At 36.0% G+C, this 16008-nt stretch overlaps 1 protein-coding gene across 8 annotated transcripts in view; it reads left to right on the forward strand.

Moving 5' to 3' along the window:
- Window positions 1–16008, forward strand: part of CTNNA2 (catenin alpha 2) — a 1048744-nt gene that overhangs the window by 1015812 nt on the left and 16924 nt on the right. For 4 of the 8 annotated variants that reach the window (XM_019750019.2, XM_074332252.1, XM_074332255.1 and 1 more), the window contains one exon: window positions 5375–5518. The exons of the other annotated variants lie outside the window; for them this stretch is intronic. In XM_019750019.2, coding sequence (XP_019605578.1) covers window positions 5375–5518 — 144 coding nt within the window. The remainder of the gene's footprint in view (window positions 1–5374; window positions 5519–16008) is intronic. 8 annotated transcript variants of the gene reach the window in all.

A 16008-nucleotide genomic window follows, 5' to 3' on the forward strand; every position in this document is an offset into this window, starting at 1 on the left:
TAGAAATCTCCTTGTGTGTCAGTCTTTATAGGAAGCCTTGTGTCTGTTTGCATCAAACCCGTATAGGTATCTCCCTGAATTCAAGAAGTTTTGTGCAAAGGAGGATATTATAATGCTCTGTTATAAGAAGTGGCTTTTCAGTTACATGCTCTCTCTGTTGGTGACACTAAATGCACAATACGCAGAGTTCTATTCATTGTGGGAAAAAATCAGTTATTCACAGATGGAATTAAACCAGTTGGTTATCTTACTGAATTGTTTTATGCATAGAAAAAGACTTTATATTCTAAAGCTCTCATTCTAAAATAAGAAAACAGACTATTTTGGCAGAACTGGAACATGAACTAAGCAAATAACTCTTTTCCCTTAACTGGAGACATGGATTGACCTAACTTGGATCTACTCAGTGGATTTATTTGATTGCATTTCCTGAACTTGTGGGCTGAGTAGTTTTTCTTTTAGTTTGAGGGAATTATTACTTGTAAGAGTAGAAAGGATTAGTGGCTTTACAGAGACGTTTCTGCCTTACATATTTCTTCCTCAGAAATGTCAATGCCATTACCTGTCATTCAGTCAATGAATTTTCATTCCTTTGAGTTTTAGAAGATTTTTCAAGTTTTGAAAGCCTCTAATTACAAGAAGGAAGGCAAATAATTCACACCTTAATCTATTAACAATTAATTACTTAGATTTCAGTTAATATTCTGGGGATTACTTGGCAACCAATTAATGGTATTATTTTATGAAAACTTGGAAATTAGGTACATAGGAAATACCTAGATGAGGGGCAACGATTGCATATATCTTTTAATACACAGGTATACCTATTTGAGAAGTACTGGTTTATAACATTGTCCCATGAGAAAGTATTCTATTTTTGAGATATTGTCTATATGTGTTAATTGTCTGATTTTATTCTAGGATGTTTATGTATTAATATGTTTTAAATAATGAATGTCTTTAGTAGAGTCTTGGGAGCTACTTCCCTCCACCCCCATTTTTAACTAGTTTTGGATATTTGAGAGCAAATCCAGATATACCTGTTCCATTGTCCATTCAATTGTACCAAATAATCATGGAATCCAAAGTGTTGAGTGAATGCCTTTATTTAGAAACAGTATCTGTAATTCAGTTCCTGCTTTCTAGTTTTCCTCTATGCACTTGGATTTGTCAGCTGTAGTCAAGAAATACATTATTTTGAACTGGTTATCTAAATCCATTGTGATTTTTTTTTCTTGTTTCTACTTGGACATGCCTCAAGAATTCCTGAACTGAAGGCAGTTGAAGAAAAAGAAGTTAATATGTGAACAAGTTGATATAAAAAATAAACAAGTGAAAAGGAAAGATGACCACTAAAACCCAATACTAAATATTATCTGGGGATTTTGTTATTGATCTTGCACACTTTTCCATTACCTCAGAATACTGAAAATACAGGAAATAAAAATACCCCATAACAAAACTGATACAGGATTTTTTTCTGTACTGGATTTTATAAAATTTTGACAGTATTTTTCTAGAAAAAGATCAGTGTTTCCAGATGTTGTTCCTAATTTCTAATGACAAACTAAAAATCAGAACTTCAAAGAGTTGTATTTATTTCTTGTTCACATAAGGATATTTTATGATTTGTTGACGTGAACATTTCTATTGCGTTCCAACTACGTAAGAGGAATATGCTAAATAGCAGTTGGATGAGGGCATTCAAAGTCCTTTATCTTTAATAGAAAATAATTTCCGTGAAAAGGATAAATTTTTCCGCCCATTGTGCTTTAATTAGGTTGTGTAGCCTTTTGTGTTTTGTTTTGTTTTTCCATTTAGTTTTTCACTTTACTGTTCAGCATTCTCAGCTAGAATATCAGGATGTCTGTTGATGGCTATATCTGTGTAGTCACTGTGTTTCTTGGTTTACTATATTCTAGAATAAAAAGTGTGTTCAATTTGCTGTCATCTGTATTCTGCCCCTACAGATTATTTTGTCAAATGCTTTCTCCAGCTTAATTTAAGTGATTTATAAAATATGGCTTTGATCACAGGCCTTAGCAAACAAATATGTGCCATGTTATGGCCTATGTATCTTACGAACAGGAATGACTTCTGGATGGGCAGTGTTTGGTGCTTTTTCTTAGTTCTGATTTCTTTTTCTGCTTCAGAACACATTGTCTTGCTCTATTTGAACAGTCATTTTCCTTCTGGACAATAAATACATTTCAAATATTTTATACTAATCCTATTTTCTTGAAGGCAAGCTTTCTTAATTTAGATTTTTAATTCCTTCACTATCAATAATATATTTTATGTTATTGCTTTTCTCTGAATACCTTCATCTGTGCAGATGCCTTGCTGATAATGAACTACACCTCCTGGAATTCTGGCTAGATGTTCTGTCAAATCTGCACAACTTGTCTCTGGACTACTTTTATCCATTTCCTTTTGCAAATCTATTTTGCAAGTGAGAGAGAACATCCTAGAGAAGTTCTAGTCAGTATCATCTTCTAAGAACCATGTACTCTTTCAAGCTTAAGGGTCTATGTGTGAAACTCTATCATAAAACCAACTCAGAATGTAATATTTTTATCTAAGAACTTCTGATTCAAATCTGTTGTTGCTATCAAAATCGGATTCTCTCTTGCTGAGATATTACTCTTTCATAATAACATTTTGATAAAATTGCATGCCAACTTCCTGATTATGTCTTCCATGGCGAACTACTTTGTAAATACATCTGCAGGTTATTCTTTCAGAGTATACGAATTATTCCACCTCACTTTTCTCAAATTTTTTCACCAAGAATTTAAATAAAACCTTTTTTTTCTCCCCCAACAAAGAAACATTGAAAGCAACCCTACATCTCTCTGGTCAGAGTAAAATTATGATTTCAATAATGGGGTCTCTTGACTGAAATCTTGCACCCACTTCATACCATGTCTTGGAAGGGCTAACTAATCAATTTATGTGATGTCATTAAAAAGTATGCATCCAATCCATAATTGCAGTAAGATTTAGTTTTCATAAACAATGTCAAGAGGCTAGATCCTAAGAAGATTTGGAAATTATCTGATCCTGGCATTACAGTCTTTAAAGAAAAATGTATTTTAATTAATATAACTAATGACATTATCACAATCAATCATATTAAAAAGCCAGCACAGTTCATCACTCTGCATCCTTTTGATGCAGCCTAGTTTTGCATTGGGTTCCTGAAGTCATGCTCCATTTCCAAAGAAACAACAGATAATTAATAAGATATAACATAGATTATAATCTAATTCCAGTTTGTTTTATATCAATATTTAAAAAGTATTTAATTCCATTTTTATTCTACTATCTTAACATAGGGAGAAGTGTACCTTTTTTGTTGGGTAGTAAAAATCTTAAGGTGTTTATTGGAAGAATGGGCAACTGCATCATTATTCTTAAAATAATTACTTTTAACTTTTGTAAAAAAGGTGTTATGACACAAATAAGTTTTGAATACATAATAGTCTTTTTGAAACTGAGGAATAATGGAAAATGAGTTATCTACAATGGCAAAATCAGGAAATGCCTAATTTCTAAAACTAAATGGGATTGTTATCAAGCATAAAAAACAAGGATAAGCCAACTAGTCAATGATCCCATATGTAAAAATTGGAAGACAATAAGACTTTATAGGGCCATTAATTGGGAAATCTCATGGAACAAAAGCTGTTGAATATAGAACTTGAATTTAGATTTGGAATTGTTGAAAATGGAACTAGAATAAGGAAAACATATACAGGGTATTATTGCTTCATTTAATTAGAGAAAGTCAAATAAAGGAAAAATTTCATTCTCTCTTATCTGACAGATATTTTTTTTTTCCTTTTCTATTGTCTTTAATTCTTTTAGAACATTCTTTAAATATCTTTCACATTTATTTTGAAGTAAAAGATGATAGTAATGTTGCCATATCTGTCATTAGTTTGAATTTAGTAGCTTCCGTGTTTCAAAATGCTCCCTAATCTGCCAATTTTGCTTAATTTTACATTGTGATTACCTAATTCACTTATGTATTTAGTGAGCTAAGAATGACAGAACTAGAAATAGAACTGTACTGATTCCAAACATAAGAAAATAATTCCAAATTGGGAATTTTGTTTATCTGCATACAGAAACAGCCTTTGGGCTTTACCCATTTACTATGCCATGAATTACAAGCTATCATTGTGAATCTTTACTTTTACTGAAATATTTTCTGTGGAAAGAGAGGTGTTCCATGTGGATGGTTTCAGGACCTGCCTGCTCATCAATATCAAGCCTTCCTTTTTTTTTTTTTTTTTTATACCCACTTGACAACTTGGAGTAGTTTATGATTTTAAATTTCTAAATCTCTATTTGACAAAAAAAAACCTTGGTCCTCTCCACATTATTCTCCCATCTTAGCTTATTTCACCCCCCACCAAAGAAATGGACTCAGAGGTTAAACAAAACTATAACTATATAACTATAGCAGAATTGCGTGTGACAAGAAATCATCACTTAGCATTACTAAGTCACTTAAACTTGACCTCTGAGAGTGGCAGTGCGGGGGACCTTACTATTGGAAAAATCTTGCTGTTTGATTTTTCTCCAGTTTCAGAGGTGGCTCTAACTACCCCTTTTACATGTATGTTTGGTATACATGGAAAAACTTAGTGTAGATTGTCAGTAATATTTTATGTCAAAGATAACATTTTAAGAAGTAGAAATTCTACACGTAGAAATATGCATTGGTTATTGGCTTATCTTTTAAATTATGCTTGTCACACAATCCACCCTTGGGTGTAGAAAGGAAGAGTAAAAAGAGTTGCAATTCTAGCAACGATGAATTCACTAGTTCTTCAGTGATTCCAATGAATGAGGTAAGTATCCATTTAGTACCATTATGGGCTGGATGTACAGAGGCCCCAGGGCTTTGATGAAAGTCATACAGCAGGGCAATGGAACTTGCAGGAAAGACATCTGAGATTCCCCACATGTTGTTCCAGGCTTTAAGAGCTTCAGCCCTTGCTTGCTCTCTTGGGATCTTCAATGCTTTAAAAATGGGATTCATTTCCATTAAACCCACTACAGTTGTCCCCCACAGTGCCTGAAAAGGCTGGGTGCTTCTTCATCCTCCTTCTCCCAGGTGGTCCATTTACCTGTTCAAGAGAGCCCATGAGGAATCCTAATGGCCGGGATGCTTAATATCGTAGAGGCCCACCCATCTCTTTCAGCACCTAATTCCTTCAGAAGCGTCTTTCTCCCAATGACCTACTCCCTCTTCCACCTCCCTAATCCCTTCCCAATTAGGTACGGTTTTTTTTTTTTGTTTTGTTTTTTTTTCTCTTGCTCTCTCTCTCACTTTCTCTTTTCTGTATCTCTCGGAAATCAGACAGGAGTTCAGAGCACTTTCACTACCTTTTATGAGGTAGATTGTGATGTCATAGATGGGGGCAGGGCTAGTCAACTTTCTACCCACCTCCCAACCTGTGCTGAGGGAGCTCCGATCGGGAGTGGAAGCAGTGATTCCTCCATGGTGAGTAACTTTGCTTTCTAATCTAATCTGTCTCACTATAAACATTACTTTTGAAAGCAGGGGGATGGGATTTCAACAAAGTAAAGATGTGATCACTCAAGCCCTCCTTACTTGCTGTTAACCAACTTGGACAAAGGATCTACTTATTAATTATTTATATGAGTCAAGAATTCCATAGTACAGATACACTCTTCAAGCATGGAAATGGTATTTTCATTCCTCTGTTTCTCAGTCTTTCTTCCCATTGGGACTGAAAGTGACGGCACGTGTGGAATGAAACCATTCTGTAGTCGTTCAGGGAGCTTCTCTAAGGAAGGCTCGTTAGGAGAATGTGTTCTTCTTCATTTGAAAGATTTCAGGATCACAGAATATCCTTTAGTGATGTTTGCCCAGAGAATCAGTCTGCTCTTCTAAAATTGTGGGGTAAAACTGTGAAGAAACTGACACATAAGGATTTTCAACAATTTGGGCTTTGATAGAAACAAATGAAAACTTTCTAATACAAAGACTAAAATATTTGTTTAAAATATTTATTTTAAATAGAGTCACCATTCTTGCAAGATGAAGGGTACAGCCATTTTAAGTGTCACAACCCAATTTGCTGTCTTTTTGTTGTTGTTGCATGTCAGAACACTGAGCACGGATGCTGTTTTGTAGGATTTCTTGGTAGTTAAGAGCTGTGAAAAGCTGCTGTTCTTTGTTTCATTTGGGTTTCTATTATTACTGATTAAGCCTTTTATGTGTTTTAGTATTTAGAAAGAAAAGATCAACTGGAGTGAGTGTTTTTTTCCACCTTCCTTGTTCTCTCCTTGGTACCTATTAAAACTGTCAAGATGTCAGCATTTATATAAAAGGGCAAAGAAAGTTCAGAGGGGTGGTTAAATCTTTAAGGGATGTTCAGTGTCAGAGTGGGTGTTTTTAAAAGGATCTGACCGCCAGAATGTGAGGCCCTGTTACTTTTCATGAGGTGTGATAAAAGCATCCTGGTGTGTATCATGCATATTATAAAATATGGTAAGAAGGTATCTTTTATTTTTTCTAAGTATACATACAGCCCTTGTTATGTATGGACATCCGTGTTGGAGAACTGGGGCCGTTTAAAAGGAGTCTTTTCTCATCAATACCTTTTCTGTTATGTATAGCTCGTCCCCTCTTCCCCCCTCCCAACTTATGAATGTTTACGGTTCAAAAACACTAGTCCAAAAATGGACTCAAACTAATCCTGCCATTTTCATTAACTGGGGTGGAGTAGTGTGGTGACTTCTGAAGTTATTTTCCCACCTAAGCTCTCTAACTTAAAAAAGTGACTGTAACGGTAACAACTTCAGGCATAATATGGAAAAACAGAGCCATAACTGCACAATAGGAAAGTTTAAGAGATAATCACCTGCCATTCACTTCATATTGCCATGTGGGTAACTATGCCAACCAAAGTCATGTATGTTGAGTCAGCCCTCTCAAGTCTCTCTCTGGCCTACCTTCCATTAAAAATGCTAGAGCCCTGTAACCCACCCTTCAGTGCCAGAAAAATCTGATGTCTAATCATAGCTCAAGTTTTTAATGTCTTTTATCAACCCTCATACAGCCGCCAGGTAAGAAATGCTCATATTTTACAAACCTTTGGGATACAGTCACCTTTAAACTTCGTGAGTTAAGAACGGTTGTGTTGTGCACTTGTGCAAACCCGGAGCGTCTCTCATGGCATGCATTGTGCATGCAACTGTTTATCCTCGTGTGCATGTTTCATCTATAGTGGTGTTCAGTGTGTGTTTTTTTTAATTCATTTTTTATGTATTAAAGTTTAAAGTTATAATTTAAAAATACATGCATAGATTGTGCTCTAAATGAAACAGTGAAATGTAACAGAAGTTGCATTAATTTGGGGTCTGAACACTGTTCCTATTTTGGTCACTGACTAATTAGGTAACTCACACTAAATTACTTAGATCTTTTGGGCCTCTGTTTTCTCATCTGCAAAACGATGATAGGTGACCTAGTAGATACATCGATCCTAAAGTACCCTTGCTCTAAAATTCTATGGTTTTATAATCTATTTTTTGAATAAATTATTTATTCAGAACATTTATGGAAATCGATTGAATAGTGGTTGAGACATAGTTTTTGTATGGGACATACAATTATTCAAACCAGAAAGAAAATTTCAGTCCAAACCAGGTTTTCAAATGTACGCTATATCTGATGTAGTGTTATTTGGTTAATAATATAAGAGGGTCATTTTCTTTTAAATGGACAATTTCAAGCCCATGATTGATATGTATTGATTTGGAAGACTGATTTTTTTTAACTCTTTAATGTTATTGTGATTTTTTTATGTTAAAAAAATCCTTATCTAGGAAATAGGTGGAGCTAGGTCTCATTGAAACTCATCCAAAATGACTTATGCAATATTGCAAGAATTACCTTGTGGGGTTGGGAAGAGTTGGTGAATTGGAAATTGGTGGGTACTGACCTATGCGCTATGGGGGATAAAAGACATGTAAGATTTGGCCCCTACTCTCGAGGAATGTACAACCTTTTTGGGAGTCTAGACACATGCCAAGTGTCAATTTAGGGGTGAAGACAGTAAGCGTCAAGAACTAAGCAATATCGCTGGGCTGGATTGCCCTGAGAAGTCTTTGTGAGAATCTGAGGACTTCAGTTAACTCTGAAGAGTATGGTTTAGATTTGTGTTGTCACACATTGAAGGGCAGGGAAGAATTCAAGGTAAGCGAGACCACAGAATTGTCAAGGTTACCAAGGATCTTGTGTTTAGATATGCCACTATCAGAATCAAAAGTCTTTGCTTATAATCCAGCCCCGTGCATTTCCCGAGTCCCTTTCCCCTTCATCACATGCTAACTTTACAATATATGACATAATTGTTTAGAAGAGTTCAGGAGACTGCAAGTGAGTGAATTACAGTGGTTATTTATTAAGATATAATCAGGCAGCCGTTTTCTATTACACTAAAGGTCGCATGATAACTCACAGCTACAAATGTGAAAGAGAAATAAATAAAAGGAAGGAATTAGGGACAGATGGAAACTCGAGCTCTGAGACTTTCTGGTTTTCTGATGGAGGTAGAAAGAAATTATCACTTTGAATAATCAGAGGGATTAACATTGAGAGGTTTAGAAACATCGATGGTCACAGAAAATACCCATAAGCTAATGAGAATCCATGTAACCAGGATGGTTTTCCAAAACAAAAGGAAGTTTCTCTGTGCACTGAGTAAGACTCATGTCAGATTCTGGTCTCAAACAGCCAATATTGTGAAGATTTAAGCACAAAGTAAAACTGCACCTGATTATGCAATACTTTCCTCAATACAATTGGAAAGAGGTTATTGATTTGGGTATGATTTCTCCACACTGACAAAAAAGAACACTTGCATTTCAAAGCCTCCCTGTTGCTGTAGTTGATTTGCGTTGTATACTTTGCATCACTGTTTTTTGTATTTCTTTCCATCCAAGTACCTTCCAAGTTATTACTTTGGCCTTTCTAACAGACGGGATTTCCATGAATGGAACTGCTTTACCACTTGCCCAGATTCTAAGGACTTGGTTTCCATCATCCACTGAAATGTTTCTTAATTTCATATCTAAAAATTAATTTCTAGGGTATGTTGTCTCAGGAAATCATTTTCAAAAGCTAAACTTGTCTATATGGGAATGATGATGTAGTATGATCACAATCAGTTTTACAAAGAAAGGCACATTCTCTTTAAGAATTTCTCCCAAATAAGTCCAAATAGGATTACATTGTTTGTGGAACTATATAGATTATTAAAGGAAGTTAGAAATATTAGAATTATGTTTGTCTCAAGAGAACGGTTACAGGGATGACAACTGCCCCCCCTTTCCCCCACATGTCCCTAAAGGTAATTTAGAACTAGAGGGTTAACTAGATTTATCATTCAACAAACATTTACTGAGTAAATAACATGTGATATTCACTCTCCTATGGATGGACATGGCATTGGCATGGACAACAGACATAATAAATAATTGTGATAGATTATAATAATCACTCCAACAGAAATATATACAAAGTGATGTGTGCACTCCTTTAGAGAAGAGGGGGGAAGAAGCTTCATCAAAGGGGTACTATTTTTTTTAAGTCTCCACAGATAAGTGGATAGAGGTTCCAAGGTAGAAGAGGAGAGAAAGGATTAGCCCAGGAGACAAAAGCCCACAGTTGTACGGTTTTAGATGTATTCTGTACTGACTGGACCTGAAAATGCCAGAGACAGGTGGAAAGATGGAGGAAAGTAAAAGGTGAAATTAGAAAGATAGGTGGGGGCTGGATATCAAAGAAAGTTTTCTGACCCATTGTGATTTCAGTGAGTGTTTCTCAAAACAGTCAGAGGATCAGCTGCATGTTAAACCCAGCAAGAGGTGGGAGGATGCTGTTAAAATGAAGAATCCTGGGCCATGCTGCAGACGGAGACCATTTCAAGCCATGACTGTAGGGTGTAGGTTGTTGGAATCTGTAATTACCTGTCCCATCCCACCCCAACACATACTAGGTGATTCATTTTCACACCAAAGTTCAGAACCTGTACAAGGCAACAAAACTAACCCATTATATTTCTATATTCTTGGAAGAAGTTTCAGGGGGAAAAGAACGCAAATTTTAAGAATGAAAGATTTGGGGAAAATAGGACTTATAGGTAATATAAGAATGTTCTTGAGAAAAACGGTTTGGATTTTGGTTAAGCATAAAATAGAGCTTTCTAAGAATGATGGTTATTATGTAAAAGAATTACTAAGTGATGCTATCAAATCTCCTTGAAGGAAAGGCATGAAACTACATACATTTAAGGGATCACCTTGCATCTTTCATTGTCATGCTCCAATGCAAAGAGTTAATGAAGTTTAGAGCTAAGTTTTTCCTCAGCTCCCAAGTTGTGCCAAAATAAGGGACAGAGGCAATGGTGGAGAGCATTTTGTTTCTGAGTGGTGTCCTTTGGTAGAGCTGTTTGGCTGCTTTTTAATTTTAATTAGGTGAACTTCATTGAAAAAGTAATAAATGTATATATTAACATTCCCATCAAGACTGGAAAAATCAGGCTGTCATGCCAGTATAGCGACTGACCCATATAGTCTCTGGTGAAAAGTATTAATTACATAACAATATGTTTGAATCAATAATCATTTGCAAGTGCTAATTTTTTCTCTCTTTTTTTTTTTTTTTTTCTTAATGGTAGCATCTTATACTCTGTCAATCTGTGCACAAAGTTATACAAGTGTTCAAAGATGTAAGAAGAGGGAGGCCCTAGAGAAGTATTTTCCATTTGACTAAAACAGGAGCATAAACCTGGTCTGGAAGAAGATGGGTCTCAGATCACATCATTGAGGACCAGATCGGGATTTAACCTGCTCATTGCTTTACATACAGTTCTGCTGCTGTAGATTGTTAGAATCTTTTGTGTTTTCTGAGAATTTCCTTGCTTGGACGTCAAGAAATGAGAAGGAACCTTGCTTTTTCTCCATATTCATTTGTGTGCAGATAATTGCAGTAACTTCTTTGGCAGAGATGGTGATACTGTCACATTCTAGAAGCAGTTGACTGATAGGAAGCCAGTGCTTGTCATTAAATGAACAAATTAGTTTAGGCATGATGACCTAAAAATCTTTTTCTTTTTTTTTTTTTCAGTGTTTCCTTACCAATGACATGTAGGTCTGTCATTGTGTTTATTATACCAACCAATGTAGCCTTGGGTGTTTCTACAAAGATGTGCCGGGCAAAATTATTTACCAAAAGGCCTAGCCTTTTACCTGAATAAAAGCCAAGCAGAGAAGAGTAACAGCCACATTGTTTTGATGTTAGAGATCTGAAAAATAAGTTAGAGAATACCCTCTTCTCCTAAGGTAGATTTTAAAATTATAAGTGAGGTATTACTGTTAGATATGAATTTGGAAACCAACTGTGTTTTACATTCTGGGTGATATTGGGTAACATTCTGAGCCTCTGAGCATTTGATTTTAGTTTATAAATTGGAGTAGTAATACCACTTAGAGGGACCATGGTACAATTGCATGTAATAAATAATTATTATTATGCTAAGATCGAGGGCTGCGTATATGGCAGGCACTGTGCTAAGCACTTTAAATGCATTATTCAGTCTGTTTTCATAATCATCCTATGGCGGAGACACTGTCATCTTTATTAAAAATATTAGGTAAATGAGGTTCAGAGAATTGAAGAAATGTCCTGGAGGTCACAAAGTTAGTGGTTGATATATTGTAGTGCTTCCAGGAAGCCTCCCTTGATGTTCTCCCACAGCATGGTGAGTTTTGTCTGTCATTCCTGGTAGAACACTGCAATGTAACAACATTTCATTTTATGTATCCCAACTAGTCTGTAAGCTCTATAAAGATAGGAAATGTCTGAATCTTCATTTTTCCCTGGTTCCTTGCACAGTGAGCGCTTAACGCGTCCTTAATTCATTAGCATTTTTGTCATCCTTTTTTCCATTGTAATACGTTATTACACTGAAAAATCCCAGTGATTCTGAAGTCTGTCATTCATTCATTCATTCATTCATTCATTCATTCATTCATTTCTATATGAAAGCATCTGACTTAATTTTAAATACTAGATTTCAAAGTGCATTATTTACCTAAGAATTAGGGCAAAAAAAATTAAGTAATTAAATTGTTTTCTAGATAATGAATTTCTTTGTAATTTACTTTAAATTTTCTGGTACATTATGCAGAGTTTTTAAAGGATTATATTATGGAAACATAGAATTTCTTTCAAAAGAACTGAATTAATCAAATTAGTAATTTATTTTATAGAGTAATTTGAAAGTAAGGCCCCCAGTGACATGGTTGGTTTCATTTGCCTTCCAACATGAAGGTTATGATATATTAAAATGTTAATTATATGTAGATGTGAAATATTGCTGTTAATTAAATATCCTAAATTATTAATGCCCAATAATAGTATTAGTAATTTTATAAAGCCTTTCACATGTTTTAATTAGATTTAGATTCAACTCCATATGATAAATCACCCAAATAGAGTTATTTCTCTCTCACATAAAATAGTTCCATATAGAGTTCAGGGCCAGTTTACTGAGCCCAGACTCTGGCACCAAGGGCTCAGACCCTTTCTGACTTTATGGTCTGCTCTACTTAATATGGGGCTTCTATTCTCAAGTTCATCTTTTGGTCCAAAATGACTGCTAATTCTCCAAAATGACTGCAAATTCTCTATCTTTCCATTTTCCATACGGAAAGAATAAAAGAGGTGAGAGGGCAGAATGGTGTACTCTTTGCTGTGTTAGCATCCTTTAAGGAGATTTCCCGGGAACATCTGTCCCCCCACCTCAACAATTTATTACATCATATGAGAAATCTGAAAAAAAATACTGGAGACTGTTAGGCAGAGGTTGGCAGTTTTTACCCATGTATACCCTTTCTTAACTGGAACACAAATTGCATTCTGACTTCCAGTAGTTGCTGTGTGACCTTGGGCAAGTTTCTTAACCTCTCTGAGCCCCCATTTTTCTCAGATTTAAAGTGAGAATGATATTAATATTTACTTTATTGCATTGTTATTAGGATTAAATGTGTTAGTATGTGCCACACAGTTAGCATAGTACCCAGAATGTAGAAGTACTAAATAAATGGGTAGCTAATTTTTCTCCATTATCATGTCTCTTTGAAATGATGATTGTCTTTTTGAGGATGTAGGTGCCCTCTTGTTCTCTTTGATTATGTTAACCCCAGCTGAACCATTGGACATACAGTGGTAAACAACCAGCCAAGGTCTCTGCCCTCACAGAGATTACATTCTTTTGTCATTGGGAGTCCTAGAAGAATTGCTTGCAGATAGTAAGTGATCGTTAAAATGTTGAAGCGAATGACCTCAACAGAAAAGTGAAGTAGTAGTTCTCAAATTTTAATCTGTAGCAGAATCACATGAGTAGCAAATTAAAATGAAGATTCCTGGGCTCTGCCTCCACAGTTCTGAAACTCAAGTTGGAGATCAGGAATCTTTTATTCCTAAATGTGTTTGATGCCTATGGCTCTAAGATCAATCACACTTTGGAAAAATACTGGTCTAGGAAACGTTAGGGAGGAAAGCCTTGTGAGCTACGGTGAGAGCGTCCAAGACATAAAGTCAGTTGCGGCCCTGTCCTAAGATACCTCTTGGCTTCTTCCATTAGGCTAGTTCAGTCTAGCCTCGTCTGGACAATGCTCAATTTGGGGGTGGGGAGGGTGAGCTTCTTGTGGTTGTCCATTGTAGGATGTTTAGCAACATCTCTGGTGTCTCCCCACCAGCTGCTTGTAGCAAACTTCTTTTCCCAGTCGGGGTGATCAGATATCCTCAGACATTGTCAAATACCAGGGGTGCCCAAAAAATGTATACAAGTGAACACTTTGGTCAGCGTTACTCAAGCAGTAGCTCGCCATAATCAGAAGTGTCTGGATGCTGATGGTGACCACTTTGAGCACCTCTTGTAATTGCAGAAGTCAAACGTGACTTGCATTCGTCTTTTGTTATCGATATGTATTGAGTATTATCATTTTAATACAGTTTTCCTTTCTTAAAATGTGTATACATTTTTGGGGCACTCTCTGTATATCCTGGAGTGGGGACACAAAACTGCCCCCTGATGAGAAACATTGATCTGGTTGAGACCTTGACCTTTCACCTAGGACATACATACTATTGAAAGGAAGGCTTTCACTTCTTCCCTCTGGAGAGGTGGCAGATGGCAGATATAGTAATTCCAGTTTCAGCTGCCAAATGCCTACTCTGCTCCTGGCATCAGGGTAGATGTGAACTTTCCTACAGTAAGACGCCTGAGAAGCCATCACAGTCGTCCTCTGGCCATCACCTTACTGTACCTTTTAAAGGTCCTTGTCCACCTCCCTCTTTGGTTGGTTACCTTCAATCTTCCTGTCTTAGAAATACAAGCAATGCTGCTCTCAATGGCAATCAAGGGCTTTGGTAGAGTATTATTTAAAACTTTGAACAAGGCAAAATGACTTCAATTTCTTGACTTTTACAAACAAGGGTATTGAGGTTAAAACAAGTCAACTTTTTATAGCACTTTTTTTTAACAAACCCTTTTTACATATCATTGCATATAACTTATTCTCTCTGTATATTACTAATCCCCACCTGATGAGATAACAAATAACAATTTTTTAAATAAGAAAAAAAGCGGTAATACTTTATATTTTTTTCTTAAAAATAATATTAAGAAATGCATCAGGCTGATGGTCTCCTTGAGACCCAAATTACGTATGTGGCTATTTTAAAGATAGTAGTTAGTACTGCAATGCTGAAATGAATGAGGGCGAGCCCTTGAAACCAAGCAAGTTGTAGGTAGAAATAGAATGTTTCATACCTTAATTTTAAAAAAGAAAGTTGGAGAGCTATAACAGGTGGAGACTCCAGATATAACAGAGATTACTTTCTTTCAGAGATGTAGCTGTGATGTATTTGAAGAATTTGCCTTGGCAATTTTTAGTGTATCAGGTAAAGAAGTAATGAGGTGGCCTTTACATCTTATAATAAATATGGAGGTGATTTAACTTTGTCAAAGGCTAGATTCACAAGGACTCCAGACAGGGATTCTGCCCTCAGGAAACTTTCATCTTAATGGTAAGCATGATTTTTAGTTGGGGTAAGATACTGTACCACACTCTCTCCAACCCTTTAATGTTCACCTTTATTCAGTGGTTAAAAGTTATCATTTTCTTGGAAGTTCTTTTTTTTTCCCAAAGAAGTTTTCCAATTTTATAGATTTGAGGCTTTCTTTCAAAGGAACCACTAATATTTTTTTCTATGATTTTTGGCAATACTGTTATGCATTTCCAGCCTTTTGAGGATTCTCTGGCCTTTAATCTGTGGTTCTGAAAGGTTCCTATATAGCTCAACCTCTTTTGCAAGGGAACAGACAATATGGTGTCCATCTATAGAGGTTCTTTGTTGGACCAAAGAAAAAATATTTCCAGTTTTAGATTGAAACGAGCCCTCTGGTGCTTTTGCTGCTTTTCCCATAAAAGTATAGTCACTCCAGGAAAAACAGACTATAAGGTTGCAAACCAGGCCAAGCCCTGAATGGGGAAGTATCCTGGCTTCTCAGGGGAACCACCTTAAGTGCCCTTCATTTCTTATTTTATTCAAGAGCAGTGGAGCTCTGAATATTGCTAAATACCCGATACCTGGAAACAGACGTCGTGCATTTACATCCCTGCTAATTATCTTATTAGCTAGCAAGTTACTTCTCTCAGTTCCCTCATCTGTTGGATAGTGAGGATAAAGTGATGTATCACTTTTTTGGGGGGTGGTGGTGGTAAGGATTAAGTGATGTGACATAAGAAAGATCTAATTACTCGGGGTGCTCAATAAGTATTGGATCTAGAAAATATCCAAGTACATTAACCCAATAAACAGAAGTACCGGTCAGTAGGCTGGTCTTACAGGTCAATTGTAGAGGCAGCCTAAACTGAGAATGCATCATT

Source organism: Rhinolophus sinicus, linkage group LG05, assembly GCF_036562045.2.
Source record: "Rhinolophus sinicus isolate RSC01 linkage group LG05, ASM3656204v1, whole genome shotgun sequence".
Classification (NCBI taxonomy): Eukaryota; Metazoa; Chordata; class Mammalia; order Chiroptera; family Rhinolophidae; genus Rhinolophus; species Rhinolophus sinicus.